We start from the raw sequence: 16,672 nt of genomic DNA on the forward strand, positions 1-16,672 counted from the left end.
CACTTGTGCGCTCAAAATAATAAGTGCAAGAGCAGAAGCCGAATGGGACCATCTTGGCCCAACTCTACGTGACTTGACTCTACCCGGTAAGTGTTGGGTTTCCCATTAGCCCGGTACATCGAAGCAGATACTATGCTTAGTACCTTCTTCACTCTGGTTCCAAGTGAGCCAAGACAGCACTAAAAAAAAAAGTGCCATTGACAGATTTCCGGCCACTGATTGCTCAGAGTCATGAGCTTGGTTGCGGGAGAAATGTGAGTTCTTCTACTAGAGCGGATCAAAATTCTCGCTGCAGAGTTTTGTATTAACTGCAGGCGAGACACATCCTTCTTGTTAAGACATGAAAACAAATTGTTATAATAGTGCAAACAACAAAAACACATGGATTACAAGCTCAAGATCGTGTTTTGACACCATTTTCCTAAGTTTAGTACGATTTTTCTCAGTTGAAACAGTTTCTGGTCAGTTTTCTGCAGTGTTGAACAAGAGACATGTCTTTATCAAATACAACACCCAGGTTTCTCAGGCTCAGTTTGACAGACTGACCTAAGTCACTCAAGTACTGACTCAACCCTGGAACCTTATCATCAGGAGCAATCACCAGAGTTTCAGTTTTGTCCACATTTATCTTTGTGCGTCTTAACTCACAGTTTCATTGTTGCTTGCCTTGGCGTGAGCGCTGTCTCTTAAGTTATAACAGGCCCTTCTCTACTTTTGGTTGGCGGGAAGGAAACACAACACAACATTTTGTGTTGAGTCGAGTCCAGAAGAACTGGTAATGTTTGGTGGAAAAGCGTCGAAATTCCACACAGGTAGGATGGAGATTGTGTTTGTGATGGTTGTCTTTCAAATCAATAATGTGACACAATCCAGTAGCAAGTCATCTACTTATTTGATGCCAAACGGGCAAACATGATCCTTCCATAAAAACACACAAAACATATAGCGTGTGTACATGTATGTATGTACACACACACACACACACACACACACAGGCTTGGACAGAACAGGCCGATTAGTAAATCCATCACGGGCAGTTACGCGCTCGCTGGGAACTGGAGGAGACGAAAATCCTCCCGAAAACACTTTTCCAAGGAAGGATTTCTCCCTCATTGTCAGCCGACTGAGAGAAGGATGTGAAGGCCTGGAGTTCGTGAGGGACGCTCCAGTCATTTTGGCTGCAAAACAAAGAAGCGCTGTTTGTGTGTGTGTGTGTGTGTGTGTGTGTGTGTGTGTGTTCACTGGTCCAAACACTGAGGTGATGTCATGGCGTTACTCGGAAGGCGAGCTTCCAGATGACGGAGGAAGCTTCGCGTTAACTCCCGGGAGGGAAGGTTTAAAGAGACTTTGGCGAGGATTTTTTCCCCTACTTTTCTTTGTGTCCACGAAGGGTGTCCGGCGGTTGAAGCGGGTCGTTTTGCAGAGAAGGTTTAAATTGACGAAAAGCGTTATTTACAACCGCGAGACATTCGTCTTTGACAGGTTTGATCCACGTCTTACACTAATTGCATTTGAGTGAACAAAACATTTGACAAGGTAAAGAGAATCTAACGCCAGGGATTACGCTGGAATGCAAAGGGTTACCTTTTGGCAAAGTGATCAAAAAACCAAGGTATATCTATTATAAGAAATAATTACGGATGTTTTTTAAGAACCGGTTTGTGCTGCTTCCACTTGTGTCGAGACACGATGAAGGTGACTTTGTCTTTCTTTGTTCTCACTTGAGGAATCCAAGATGGAATTCTGGGTCAGAAAAAGTCAATTTCCTTAAGTTTATTGTTTAAAAAAAACAAAAACACTTTTGGTGTACCTCAAGGATCCAAATATGGTACTTTTTACTCTGATGGACAGATTGTAACCCAGACCCAAATAAGAAAAAACCGTCCCTGAGATCCAGAGACAAATGTGTCGATCCTCCTTCAGTCGCTGAATCGTTGTGGTTGTTTATGCTGAAGACGTTCACACTATTCAGATCCACTTTTGCTCTTCTGACCTAAACTTTGTGCCGCATCAGATTTGAACCAATTCAACTTTTATCCATTTGGCTCGTTCCCGAAATGCGTGATATGTTGTAGCTTTCTTTTATCTCTTCAACTCTTTCTTCTTTTCCTCTTTTTTCCCCCTATTCACTTGGATGATAAAACTCTTCAACTCATGTTTCAACTCCTTCCACTTTGACCTTCAGGTACTTTCATGTACTCACACCTAGAAACTTTATTCAGCTTTAAAAACACTTTTATCTACTTCTTCTACTACCAATTCTACTTCTACTTCTAATTCTACTTCTACTACTGCTGCTTTTACTACTTATACTTCTACTACTTATTCTACTTCTACTACTACTCCTTCTATTTCTACTACTAATTCTACTACTGCTTTTACTACTTCTACATGTACTATTAATTCTACTACAAGTTTTACTACTTCTACTGCCTTTACTAATTCTACTTCTACTTATTCTACTTCAACTACCAATTCTACTTCTACTACTACTCCTTCTATTTCTACTACTAATTCTACTACTGCTTTTACTACTTCTACATGTACTATTAATTCTACAACAAGTTTTACTACTTCTACTGCCTTTACTAATTCTACTTCTACTACCACTTATTCTATTTCTACTACTGCTTTTACCAATTGTACTTCTACTACTAATTCTACTTCAACTACCAATTATTCTTCTACTTCTACCACTAATTATACTACTGTTTTTACTACTTATACTTGTACAATTAATCTTACTATTAGTTTTACTACTTTTACTTCTTATTTTAATACCAATACTAAGATTGTAGTTCTACTTTTACAACTAATTGTAGTTATACTCCTACCAATACTACTTCTTCTACTCCCACTTGAATTACAAATTCTACTCTTTTCTTCTCGTCCTTTGTATTCTTTTTTCCAAGTTGATGAGCAGTAATGGAAGTATTTTGATGTTTTAAAGTTTGACTTCTTTGGCGACGAAGATGACATTAAAGTCAACTTAACATTTTTAACTCTAAACAAAGAACAGATTGAAAATAATTCCAACCCTTAGTCGACATGACATGAGAGTGAGTAGAACACGAGTGGAGTTTTTTATTTTTTACTCAAATCTCTGCCCTTTTATTGAGTTTATTAGGCAAAAACAATAAGATTCTGTTAAAATACTGCCACGTGTGGAGGTTCTCGACCCCTCAGCCTTCACTGACACGTTTGTTTTGGGTCCAAAAGGTTCTGATGATATCAAAACAGGAGAAGAAAAGCTAAAGAATGCAGCTACTCTGGTCACATTAAAAAAAAAAAAAAAATCCCAGATAAAATAATGGCAGCTGCATCTTTCTTCTAAAGGCGTGGCTTCATCTCATTGGAAGGAGAAGCTCGTGTTCCTTCAGACCATCACTGCTGGACCTTGAGCCGCTTCAACCCCGTGACCACGAGCGAGCGCCAAAAGGATCAACTGTGCTCCCGAATAATAATCCACCACACAGTTCCCACAGACCGGATCCCATCGGACATGTTAGCCGAGGCACAGCAGGTTCAATCACCCACTTAACTCGGAAACACCCGAGTAGAAACAGTGCTCCCCCTACAGGCTGGAGACGGAGCGTCACGATTCAACTCAATCAAACGAGTGACGATCGTTAAATATTTATTAATCCAAACACAATAGAAGAGGCAGTGGCAAGAGCATCAAGTGTCAGTTTCTTAAATAGATATTAGAACAAATGTCAAGGAATGTCACGTCTGTCTGGAAGAAAAAGTGCTACTTATTTGTTTTTAAGTCCAACCTTCTTTAGTGACTCTTCAGTAAATCTTTCGCCAGCGACTGGATCACGTCGCGCTTCTGGTACAAATACATCTGCGTCTCCCACAGCATGTCCACCAGGACCGAGTCGCTCACCTCGTCCAGCAGCACTTCCTGGGACAGCTGAGGACTCAACCTGCAACGGAGTCAAGGGTTGAAGCAGCGCAGAGGAAGTGTCGAGATTATGGGCTTTCAGAAAACAAATCTCCCTTTTTCTGTGTGTAATATGTTTAATTTAAATTTGATGTATTCAAGCAGTAACATTCACTTTTGTTATCATGGTCTGAGGGATCATGAACTTTGGCTTTGAGGTATTTTTTCCCATTTTTAGAGACGTTAATTATTGGGCATTTTTTTCAACTTTTTCCAATGAATAAAGGTTGTTTTTTTTTTTCTCGTTTAGTTAATGACATTTCGAAATACATTTGTGTTCACAAGGGTCGTAGGATCTTGAACTTTGGTTTTGAGGCATATTTTTCTCCAGATCTAGTCAAGGGGGGGGGGGTGAACGGGGGGCGGAAGACCCCCGTCATAATTTGACCATTTTTTATTAGGAAAAAGTTGAAAAATGCCAAAGATGAATGTCTCAAAAAATGGAAAAAATGCCTCAAAATAATTGAATGATCCCGCAGCCATATTAACACAAATAAATGTTGCCCAAGTTTTGAAAAATTAATTTTCTGACGTGTCAAACTAGAAAAAAAACTGAAAAAGTTGAAAAAAATGCGCAAAAATCAACGTCTCAAGCAAAAGTAAAGTTTGTGATCCCGGAGACGATACGAAAGCAAATAAATCTTGTCCAAGTTTCAAAATGTGATTTACTGAAGTCTTAAAAAACTTAAAAATTGAAATTAATAAATAAATCAACCTTTTACATCAGAAAGAGTTTAAAATGCCAAAAATAAATGTCTCTAAAATGTCCAATAAGCATCGTAAAGAATAAGTAAGTAAGTAAGTAATTTTTATTTTTCTTTGTATAGCGCTTTTCCAGACCAGGTTCACAAAGCACTTAAACAATCAAAACAATACTCAATAAAGTATATATTTTAAAGATCAAGATAAAACTGATAACACAACAGGAGTTCCAGAAAATCAAGGAAAAGCCTGAACAAATAAAAACGTCTTAAGATGTTTCTTAAAGGAGTCAGTAGATCCATCAAGCGCAAAGCGAATGTCTTGAATGCCATGATCTCATTGGCCATGGGAACACAAATAAATGTTGCCCAAGTTTAAAAAATGTTATCTTTTGATGTGTCAAACTTAAAAAAAATGTTTTCCTCATTGGAAAAAGTTCAAAAAGCCCCCCATAAATCAACGTCTCTAAATGATAATTTTCACGTTAATTTGTCTTTGTCATAATTCGACTGATTTTTAAATTTCCAGGGGGGTCTCCCTTAATTAGTATGGAATGGAAATTAAATTGCATAGTAAAATGGAGATGTTGTATTTTCATGGGGGTCTTCTTGCCCTGATCAAGTTGCTCTTCCCTTGAAACTTCCATTGAGCTCAATAGTCAACGTGTGCATTTTCAAGACTTCCTAAAGAACCATCTTCCCCAGTGTTTCACATACAAAAAACTTTAGATCACGCTTTTGCTTCCTCAGGATTTAACTCTAGTCTCATCCTGGGCGGTCCCGGTCTCACCTGTGGTAGATGGTGTCGATCATCTCGCACCAGGCACTGGCTCTGTCCACCGCACAGCCGTCGGAATCCGTGCACTGCGGAGTCACAGTTCAAAACACGGAGGTCTTTCCTGAGGCGACGTGCGGCTCACTCACGCAGTCCACCAGCATCTTGCCCAGCTCTTTGGCTCCCAGGATGGACTTGGCGAGGTCCAGAGGGTTGGACGGTCGGAAGACGTCGACGGAACTCACCGACACCTGAGGAGGTTTACCTGGAGAAGGACATTCGACATGACTTTCCCGCCGTTAATACCGGCAGGACCTGATTGTATTACCTGTACCGAGGGACACCACGATCCCCAGCCTCTTTATCTCCGAGCCTTGACCCTGGAAAAGAGCAAAAATACCACATTCTGATGCGAGTTTGTCTTTCTTTAAGAAGCCGTGAGACGTCGAGCTTCAGACCTGCCTTGTTGTTCTTGTTCGTTCAGAGGATGTTTTGGATTTATTGACTGAACACGCTTCGGATTTATCTCTCAGATCGTTTCCGCTCTTTAGCTCGGTGCTCGTTTGCTACTGTCTGGTGGCGCTGTTGCATTTTATAATGAATATGAAATGTTAGAAATTAATTAGATTAATGAATCTAGAAAATGTATTTTTGAATCATTAGAATGAGAATAAAATAAAAAATATATATTATCTTAAATAGTTAAAAACTTTATGTGTAAAACAACCCCAAAAGAAAACACATTATTGAATTAAATTATTTAATAAAAAGGAATTAAAACTTTAAATATATAAATTATTATAATTAATTGTTCAATTAAAAACGAATTCAGCCTTATAATATATGAATTATTGAGTTCAGTTTTTCAATAAAAAACAAATTAAACCGTTAAATTATTTATTTGTATAAACAAATTAAACATTTAAAATTGGTAAAATAATAGAATTCAGTTATTCAATAAAACAAAATAAATTAAATATTAGAACGATTTAAATACATTTTTAAATTTTAAACAAATTAAACCTTTCAATATTAGAATTATTGAAATAAGTTGTTAAATTATTAACAAATTAAACCTTTCAATATTAAAATTCAATTATTTAAAAAAAACAACCATTCATTGGTTATAAAAAGGCGGAATGTTAAATTCAACTATTCCACCTTCTGACGGCACTGACCTTCATATTCAGGCACATGATTTAAAAATGAATCTCCACAGCTTTAAAATCTTAATCGTCTCTCTTACCTCAGACCTGAGAGCCTTGTTGTACTGGTGGATCTCTGACATGGCGTCTAGGGTTGGATTGTTGGCCAGCAGCCCTCCATCCAGGAAGCGGCCCATCGGTCTGAAGTAGGTTGGTGCCGCCCCACTGGACCTGGCAGCTCGCCACACCAGCTGCTCTGAAGAACAGCAGAGAAGGTTCTTCAAAGCAGCCATTAAACTGACCAATAATGAACAAATAACGTACCGTATTTTCCGCACTATAAGGCACACTTAAAAAGCCTTTAATTTTCTCAAAAAACGACGGTGCGCCTTTATAATCCGGAGCGCCTTATTTATGAACATTACCTGGTGGGTGACTTGTTTACAAACACTTTCATGACTCTGCACCGACTGAGCTGACACGCCGTGGGCCGGATTACGTCATTGCGTCATCACGGGGTGGGATTTACATCATGGCGGATGGCTGTAGAGTGATATTACTGCCACCGGTTTACGCGAGTGTGTCGTAGTTGTTGTACACTCAAAATCAATCTGCTGCGCGCTCAACCAGTCATACACGCGCGCTCTAGCCGTCATACACGTGCTCAACTTCACTGCTGCTCACTCAACATTTGTCTGCTCACAACACCAGTCTCACGCGCTGCTGCTTGAAGCCTTTTAAACATCATTTGAAAATCGTTACCATGGGAGTGAACGGGGTTGTCAGAACGCTTAATAAATTTTAACTTTATCTTAGCACAGCTTTATCTAGTGGATGAATAACGCAACCCCAGTCAAACGTTTGACTGTATCTTTTATTCTATGCGCTTTATAATCCAGTGCAAACTATTTATGAAAACACTTCTAAAATATGCCATTAATTGAAGGTGCGCCTTATAATCCGGTGCGCCTAATAGTACAGAAAATACGGTAAATAATCATTATGTTCAAAATGGAATAAAAAACAAGTTTCCTAATGAGCATCACTCAAATACTAAAACATGTTTTCCCTGCAGACACACACCTTCGTCTGTCACCTTTCTACGTTTTTTTGGCGGCTCCTCTGTGTATCCCACTACCAACAACTCCTCATCCTCCCATCCTGCAACAACACGGCTTGCAAACATCCAATTCACTCTTGTTCGACTAAACATCTGTGGTCTTCTTTGTAGCTTACCGCCTGATGATAATAAATAAATGTGTTTCTATATACAAGTGTATACCTTGTGGGACTGTGAGAGGCTTGAAGGTGGCCGTGGTGGCGTACGGAGGGTCTTTCTGGGTGGAAGGGGGGTCGTAGTTCCTGAAGATGTGCAGCTCCCCGGGGTGTCTGTCGGCCAGAACGCTGGTCACCATCACCCTGGGAATGGGAATCAAATCCAAAGGTTGAATTACAACAATGTTTTACACAAAAATATATCACTTATGTAGTACATAGTACTTTGTACTTATGTAGTGTTTCACTAATGTTTATTGTTGTTGATCGATGCATTATTTATTCATGTTTATAGGATAATAATTTTACTATAAGTTTTATTTCAGTCTTTTGTATTGTTGTTGTTATTAAATTATGATCTCCAATATGCGCACTCTTAGTCTTAATGTAATGCGTGTGTGCGTTTAATTTTTTTGTGAACTGCAGTAACTTTACAACGTGGGCAGAATAAAAGTACATTTGATCTTATCTTTATACACGATCTTATTGCTTCACTCTTCCTGCACTCTTATACTTACGACAACAGGTATAAAGAAAAAAAGCAGCAGGATTGATGACATGCAGTGACAAACCTCAATGCTTGACTAATCACAGCAGAGTGGGCGTGGTTATGGTAAACAAGATTTCATCTCCAAGCAGTGTTTTCAGTGGGCGGGGCTTAAGATGTTTTTTCTAATTTCACACACACACTGATGATACAATAGAGTACAACATCACGACAACACACACTAATATCAACACAGTAGTTTAACTTTAAAGTAGGCAGTAGAATAATTGTGCCACAAACAACCTTCAGTGGACTCGTATCTAAATTGTTGGCTCAAAAGAGAATAATCGACCTTTAAAAGTGTATTTTACTAGTGAGTATTTGAATCTAAGAGTTGTTGTGATAAGCAGAGTGATGTCATGACACCTGGGATGTTGGACGTCAGTCATCTTTGTGTTCTCTCCAAATTCCTTCTTCAGAAAGTCCTCCAGCGGCGCAGACTCGTACGGCCGCGAGCCTTTAAACACCTCTTCCTTCATCCGGAAGTACAGGCAGCGCAGATACTCCATGGACTTCCCTGCATTTTGATCAAGACCAGTGCTCAGAAGCTAATGGCTACAGTTAAAACTTGGAGAAGTCCTCTAACCATGGATGATGGCCAGAGCAAGTATCCCGCCTGTGCTGGTCCCCGCAACCCAATCGAAGAGCTCTTGGGTGGGTCGGCCGGCTTCCTTCTCCAGAGCGATCAACATCTGGATCAGCACCAGACCTTTGATTCCACCACCGTCCAGACACAGAAGCCTGTCGATCCTGCAACAACAAAAACATTAGATAAACTTTATTGATCTTCTGGAAATTGTTAATAACTTAATAACTTGTTTCGATTGTCGAAATGTGTGTCGGTGATAGTGTTTCAACAACTGGTTGCTATCAGCGTTAAAAAGTAGTAGAAGAAGAAGCTGTCGAGTCATTTCCTGTAAGTGTGTAGCAGCAGTGTTTGATTTGAGACAGTAATACTCGTCAATAATATGCGCACTGGGCAAGTATGTACACTGTCTTAAAGTGCACTTTAAAGCAATGCACCTGAAAAAGTGCACGATTTGAGACACAGCCCATAACTTTTATATCCATCACAGGTGATAGAAATGATACTTACGTCGCTGGAATCGTCTTTACAAGACCTTTTAGATGACAGGTTTCATATAAATCAATTAATACTTAACAGATTTTACACACATACCTATTGCGTGCACAGCTTCATTTCCTTCTCTGATGACCTGATCAATTTCCTTTTGCTTAAAAGCGGCGCCACATGCATCTATCCGTGTGTTTTCCATGATGATGGTGTGTGTAGTGTATGATTTGCAAAATTACCAGAACTAGTATCTTCTTCAGTCTTTTACATTGACTCCTACAGAGCGCCCCCCGGTGGCCGTTAGCCAGGAGAACTCTATCAATAAGCTACAGTTATAAAGGCCACAGGGGTCAAAGCTTGGGGTTTAGAGTCCGATAGTTACAGTATTTGAGACATTATTTGATGAAATAGTGTTGGTAGCAACAGGCTCTGTTCCTGAGCACACAAAGTAGGTGCGAGCAAGAAACCGAGCAGGTACTGCAGCTCCACAGAGTCGAGTTTTCTAATGAATCATTGGATCCAGATTAAAGCGATTCTATGCGATTTGATGACGAGCGCCACCAGTGGACTAAAGTGGTAGTGTTTAGCCTGACAGGGGGACCACATTTCCCATGAGCACTCGCTAAACGTCGCAAAAGTTGCCATGTCCCGGTTTCTAGCAGTTGATGAATGTTCCGTTTCCAGACTTCCATCGATGAATGAAGGATGATACCGATGAGGTAATGAAGTGGATAATGAAATACGATATGACAACTTTGTAAATAACATAACTTTAACTACGGTATCGTACCGTAATTTTTGCTAATTGAAACCACTTATTAGTTGTGTTTCATTGTGTCATTACTGTTGTTGTGTTGTTTTGTGGTAAAACTATGCTACTGTATGTCTCAAATCGCATTCTACTCTTAGTATACTAGTAGTTAGTATGCATCAGTTTAGTGTACGTACTAACTAGTACGCAAATTCTCCACAGATAGTATGTCTCAAATCAAACACTGCTGCTACACACTAACCGGAAATCACAGAACAGCTTCTTCTTCTATTTAACGATGTTTCAACCAGATGTTTGAACGCCATCGCCACCTGCTGGCAGCACGTTTTGCAAGTTTGGAAAAATAAATCGAAATATTTGCGAGATATTTAAGCTGGTACCAGCACCGAAGACGTGTCATCCTTCTACTGCTGCTGAAAATGCACTTTTAAGTATATATATATATGAATATATATGCATTTGTATATGACGTAACTTCCGTTTAAAACGTCACTAAGATGGAGCTGTTTAGTGTGGTTAGTGTCCATCGAACCATGCTCAGTTTTGTTGGCGTGTTAGTACGCCAATTTAGTGTGCATGGCGCACTTAATTTCGCTTTCCCTAAAAATACTAACTTTGAGTACGCTAGTATGCGATTTGAGACACAGCACTAGTGTTTTCTCGAGACATTTACGTCGTTATCTGCTCTGAAGACACGTCGTCAGTGACGTAACTTCCGTTTAGCGTCGCCTACGTCACTAAGATGGCGGCCGTTGAGGGTGGAAAGTGTCCATCGATCAACACTGGCCAATTGAGTGCTCATTGCGCACTACATTTTTGCACAATGTTCATCGGGACGCACTTGTGCACTCAGGAGTGTAAGTGCAGAAGTGCGTGCATCGGGAAACACCCCGACATTTTCATGCAACGATGAAACCGACGTCTTTCAGTCGAACCTTCTGCCTTTTGGGGTTCCGTCGACGGCACAGGCTCCCCCGCTCATAGCGGTGAGCGCTGCTCCCACGTACATCACTTCCTGAAACCCTGCGAGTCGATCAGAGCCGATCAGCAACAAAACAGAAACTTGAAAGATTCATCAGATTTACCTGATCCTCCATTTAAAAATGTTTTTTTTAGTACGTGTTAAAAACAAACGTGCAGGGAGGTTTACCTATGTTGGGTGGTTTGCTCTTGTCAATGAAGGGGGGAGGGCTACTCGTAGTCGGGGGGTGGCAGCGCTGGACTCCCACACTACACAGCATGTCCAGGAGGATCTTTCTATTAGATCCTTTCATTCCACGAGCAACACATGTCGTTAGGATGAGTAGCATGCACAAACGGTAGAAGAGAAAGGAGAGAGAGAGAGAGAGAACAGGATATGGTTAGCAACGAACATGCACTGATCTAAAACAAAAACATAACGTTGTTTAGCAACTTAACAGGTTATATCATCATCATATAATCACAATTTTTAAATCTTGACAATGGCAATGAGTGAGAAGACAAACACTGTATGAGTAAGTACACACCGTGCTTCAAACTCCAGTAAAAACTCTACAAAATACAAATCCATGTACATGAGTTTTCCCACTCGGTGCTACCTTTGCTGGTGCGAGCGGCGATCAGTCCTGGTGTTTCTCCTAAATCGTTGTGGACCTCCACGTCTGCCCCGAAAACGATGAGAGCTTTGATCAACTCCATGTGGTCCATCTGTGAACCAGAGAACGATTGAGGCGATCAAAGTTAGTCGGTAAACTAGCAAAGTGTTTAAAAGGTCTAATGTGATGATTTAAGTGTGTCTTAAATAGATCTTAGACTCATCTATTGTATCATCAATCTGTGTCTGTTTGTACAAAACTCTCTTTTCGTTGAAATACATACATTATAAAATGTGCTTAAGCTCCGCCCACTGAAACCACTATGTTTTTCTGAAGATTGAATCTTGTTTACCATAATCACACACACTCTCTATTAAGATTTGTCATCCAGCTCATTAATCCAGGAAGTCTCCACCTCCAAGAGACTCGTTGTATAAACAAAGCAGGACATGATTTCAGCTGGCTGGAGGAGGAGTGAAGCCATTATTACGTCATAATGGACTCCTCTCTCGTAACCTTTTGTTCGCCCAGATTTTGGGGAAACTTTATAAAGTAATAAGTTCAAAACATGGTCATGATGAGAAACTTACCGCATCTTGGAGGAAGATTCAACTTGTTAGTGAGTCAGGAGAGTTGGGAAGAAAACAGGTCTTTTTGTTGATTAAAAAGGGTATTAGAAAACTATTGAATGACTTCAACTAAGCATTATATGCATTAATAACACACTAGACCAGAATGTTGAAACATTATTCTTATACTACAAATTTAAACAAAATGAAAATGTACAGTATTTTTTACCATCATTTTCTTTAAAAGGACATACACATTTAACCCTTGTGAAAGTTAAAACCTTTTTAAATTCGTGTAAAGACTAGGTTTAAAAAAACCCCCAACTAAACATAAGAGCAGTTTTCAAGTTATGTTTACTATATAATTATTTTCCAAATTGATTCGATATTTCCTGGGATTTGATTTGTAGTTTAGGCTTTAAGTAGTAGTAATAGAAGTAACTTTTTTCCCTCATAAGCCCAACGTGATTCGACACCTTCATGGCGAGATGCAGCGCCGTGTTCCCGTCTTGGCCCTTCAGGTTAGCGTTGGCCCCGTGCGTCAGCAGCACCATGGCGGCCTCGAAGCGCCCCCTCTTGGTCAGGATGTGAAGCGCACTCTCGCCGGTTTTACTGAGGTAGTTGATGGCGCAGTCATGCTCCAGCAGGAGGCGACACATCTGGCACACACACAATCCATGGTCAGCTTTTACTTAACAATATAAATGACTTACTTACTTACTCCTGTTGTGTTATCAGTTTTATCTTGACCTTAAAAGTATATACTTTATTGAATATTGTTTTGATTGTTTAAGCGCTTTGTGACCCTGGTCTGGAAAAGCGCTATATAAATAAAAATGACTTGCTTACTAAAAAAAATGTAGACTTGAGCTTTTATAATGAAGATCTTTTGTTTTCTATCAAACAGGCGAATGGTCTAAAAAAATGCACAATATCATTGCAAAACAACAGCATGAATTAATCATGTGACCAAACGAGCCTCTTAAAGTGAGACGCACCTCGGCCGTTTTGGACCAGTGCAGCGGCGTCCCTCCGTAAATCGGGTCTTCAGCCTGGAGCTGGTTCGGACTCATCTTCAGGATCTCCTCGACACACCTGACAGCACAAGAGTAGACTTTAAATATATATACATTCACCTCCTCAAATAATGTAATAAACCCTTTGTTTCGCATTTAATTTTCAAGCGGAAATCCGACCCGGGCGGTCCCTCACCCCTTCTCATTGTATTTCATGGCCGTGTGGATCGGGTAGCCGTTGCCGCCGACGACGTCGCACCTGGCCCCGCCTCCCACCAGCGCCCGGACCGCCTCCACCCGTCCCAGGCGGCACGACACGTGCAGCGGCGTCTCGCCGTGGTTGTTGCGCTCGTTGACGCCCGTGCACGTGCGGGAGCAGAGGATCTTGAAGGGAAGAACCGAGATGGCGTCGGAAAAAAAAACAAGATGGCCGATGTTCGGGCTCACCTGGACGACCGCCGCCGTGTCCTGCTTGGCGGCCGAGTGTATGGGCGTCTCGCCGCCGTGGTCTTTGACGTCGGTACGAGCCTGGCTTTCCTCGAGCAGCTGCTGAACGCACGCCGTGTCGCCGCGCTCGCACGCCAGGTGGAGCGGCGTCTGACCCGCGGCGTCCTGAGTGTTGATGAGGCTGGAGAGAGAACATCAGTGACTTACTTGATGGACTTTACTGGGGGAAACTAGTCCAGTCCTAGTTAGTTACCGTTTCCTTCAACTGAGAACAATCTCTAAATTTAGGAAAATGTTGTCACAACATGATCTGGAGCTTGTAATCCACGCATTTGTTTCTTCTCGCCTGGATTATTGTAACAGTTTGTTTTCATGTCTTAACAAGAAGGATCTGTCTCGTCTGCAGTTGATATAAAACTCTGCAGCAAGAATTCTGAGCCGCTCCAGTAGAAGAACTCACATTCCTCCGATCCTTAAAACTCTTCACTGGATTCCAGTTTCTTTCAGGATCAACTTTAAAATTCTGGTTCTTACTTTCAGATCTATTCATGGTCAGACCTTCCATCAGTAGATTCTGATCCAGACTTACACCCCAGCTCGGGCTCTGAGGTCTGTGGATCAGAATCTACTGATGGTTCCTGAACACGCTTCCGGACCAGAGGAGAGAAATCCTTCCAGACTGTTGCTCCTAAGCTTTGGAACCATCTCTACGTTTGATGATCTACTGACTCCTTCAAGAAACATCTTAAGACACTTTTATTTGTTCAGGCTTTTCCTTGATTTTCTGGAACTCCTGTTGTGTTATCAGTTTTATCTTGATCTTTAAAGTATATACTTTATTGAATATTGTTTTGATTGTTTAAGCGCTTTGTGACCCTGGTCTAGAAAAGCACTATACAAATAAAAATTACTTATTTACTTACTTAAAAGTACTTTATCCAACTTTACATGTTCTTTAGTTCTTTTAAGGCACCAACCAAAATGGGTCGATAGTACAGTATCAAAGGATTCATTTTTATTTTAGTGACAAATTAAATTAAAAATGCCTCCTTTTTAAAAAAAATAAACATATACATGTATAAAACACACAGTATTTCTCACCTCTGTACATAGTTGTGCTTGAGACAGTCCCTCAGGCCCGTATCCACGGCGATGTGAGCGGCGGTCCAGTCCGGGTGGTTCCGGATGCAGTCCGTGACGAGCTGCACCGAGTCCGCTTTGAGAGGCAGCGTTTCGTAGAACGGTTGAAGGTTGACGGAATACTGTCGGAACCAGTTCAAAGCTTCTTCCTCCGAGCCCACTTGGAACAGCCTGTGGACGTCAGGACAGCAAAAGCACGTCATCACTACCGGGTTCTCGCCTCGGGGTTCACACATCCGAAGCGTACCTTAAAACCATGGCGGGGGTTTCGGGGATCATCAGAATACAATCCCATGATTGACCTTGACTACTTTTGTACAGGACGACACGGCCCTTCCTTTGCAGCTCCACCCGGACTTGACCCGAATAGTCGGACAGCGGCACATCTTTGACCTTGTACGGGTTGACGAAGAGGGTCGTCACAGAGGACACGGTGTCCAACAGCCGGCCAAAGAACTGCATCGTCACCTGAGACACAAATAATGACTGTCACCAGCAGTCTTTGTACACTTAAATACTGATCTTTTCATGATACTGTATCAATATTCAACAGCACTGTATCAATTGATATCGATGTACCATCACGTCCTCTGCAGCTAAATAAAAAATGTAATCCTGTTGGACGACTGAGGACGAGAGGATACAGCCGACTCCAGCAGCTTTTAAAAGTGATGTTTGGACATATTTTGGTTTCGAAACAAACTAAATCGGTTATGACTTAGTCAAGAGTCATGTTGTCTGTTAATTGTGCAACACCAGAGTCAAGTACTCAACAATACTATAACTATATTCTAGTTACTACAGTATCAATCTATCTACAAATAAGGAAATACATATATCAAATTGTTATTATGTTTATTATAGATTTAGCTTCACAATTAAAATTATATATATATATAAAATAATTTGTAATATATATTCAACATTGAGATGAAAATCAAACAATTTCATTTATGTTTAAGATTTTAGTTTCAAATGCAATAAATGATTTGCTTAATAATAAAAATATTGCAATAAAAAATATGAGTGTAAGAATCTCAAAAGCATTTTCACGTACTTTAAATTATAAATATACAACATAAATCGACGACAAACGTGACAGTTTGTACAGTAAGTCACGTGTATGAAGCAAACTGAAAGCATAAATTCCTTTTTTAAAGAAATAAATACAGGAAAAATATCAGTAATAACAACAATAACTACTAAAACGTAATATGACTTTGTCACAATAATATTTTAAAATCAACAATAAATGGTGTTTTTAAGAGGCTTGACTATATACAGTTTATTTACTATTGTAACTGTGGGAGCGACCGTTATACAAGTCTTTCCGACACACTGTCTACAGTTGAAAAATAAAATAATAATAATAAAAACGATTTCATTGAAAAATACATGTCAATAATAATACGGTTGAGTTTGGAAGATCATTGGAACATCTTCCTCCTGCCGTCGAGCTGCTCACGAGTTTAACGCGTAGAAGAAGCAACTACGTCACTAGCTCGTCTAACATCGATCATGACTTACATGTGAGAAGTTAAACATGCAGAGGAAAAGTAGCTTTAAAAATAAAATGATCTCCTAAGATGGTGTTAGCGGAGAATGTCGAGCTACTTTACCTGAGTCACTGCGACTTATGACTCCTGACGGCTACATCAACAAGCTAATGCTACAACCCTGACGGACG

The 16,672-nt window shown here is 40.3% G+C and overlaps 1 protein-coding gene across 4 annotated transcripts; it reads right to left on the minus strand.

The window, feature by feature from the left end:
* Positions 1–3,624: 3,624 nt before the first annotated feature.
* Positions 3,625–16,672, minus strand: pla2g6 (phospholipase A2, group VI (cytosolic, calcium-independent)). Of its 4 annotated transcripts, XM_087809732.1 has the most exons (19): positions 16,605–16,672; positions 15,233–15,453; positions 14,947–15,156; positions 13,846–14,026; positions 13,595–13,782; positions 13,381–13,477; positions 12,859–13,041; positions 11,817–11,925; positions 11,387–11,503; positions 11,172–11,259; positions 8,976–9,139; positions 8,756–8,906; positions 7,850–7,986; positions 7,651–7,728; positions 6,669–6,823; positions 5,751–5,802; positions 5,572–5,687; positions 5,438–5,511; positions 3,625–3,929 (listed from the first exon to the last, which is right to left on the minus strand). In XM_087809732.1, the coding sequence occupies exons 2-19, from the start codon at positions 15,445–15,447 to the stop codon at positions 3,782–3,784; spliced, it is 2,463 nt and encodes an 820-aa protein (XP_087665858.1). In that variant the 5' UTR covers positions 15,448–15,453; positions 16,605–16,672; the 3' UTR covers positions 3,625–3,781. The 4 variants fall into 4 exon arrangements, with proteins under 4 accessions (XP_087665858.1, XP_087665873.1, XP_087665865.1 ...); XM_087809747.1 differs by lacking the exon at positions 11,387–11,503; XM_087809739.1 differs by lacking the exon at positions 7,651–7,728.

This window comes from Callionymus lyra, chromosome 1 (assembly GCF_982586985.1).
Source record: "Callionymus lyra chromosome 1, fCalLyr1.hap1.1, whole genome shotgun sequence".
Classification (NCBI taxonomy): Eukaryota; Metazoa; Chordata; class Actinopteri; order Syngnathiformes; family Callionymidae; genus Callionymus; species Callionymus lyra.

What these genes read in the sequence shown, in the direction of transcription:
- pla2g6 (XM_087809732.1), bottom strand. Translation starts at nt 15,447, where the DNA reads ATGCAGTTCTTTGGCCGGCTGTTGGACACCGTGTCCTCTGTGACGACC. An exon ending in AAGCACAACTATGTACAGAG is followed by an intron (nt 14,027 to 14,946) that starts GTGAGAAATACT and finishes TTCTCTCTCCAG; the next exon opens with CCTCATCAACACTCAGGACG. An exon ending in CGCTGCATCTCGCCATGAAG is followed by an intron (nt 11,926 to 12,858) that starts GTGTCGAATCAC and finishes TCTGGTTCACAG; the next exon opens with ATGGACCACATGGAGTTGAT.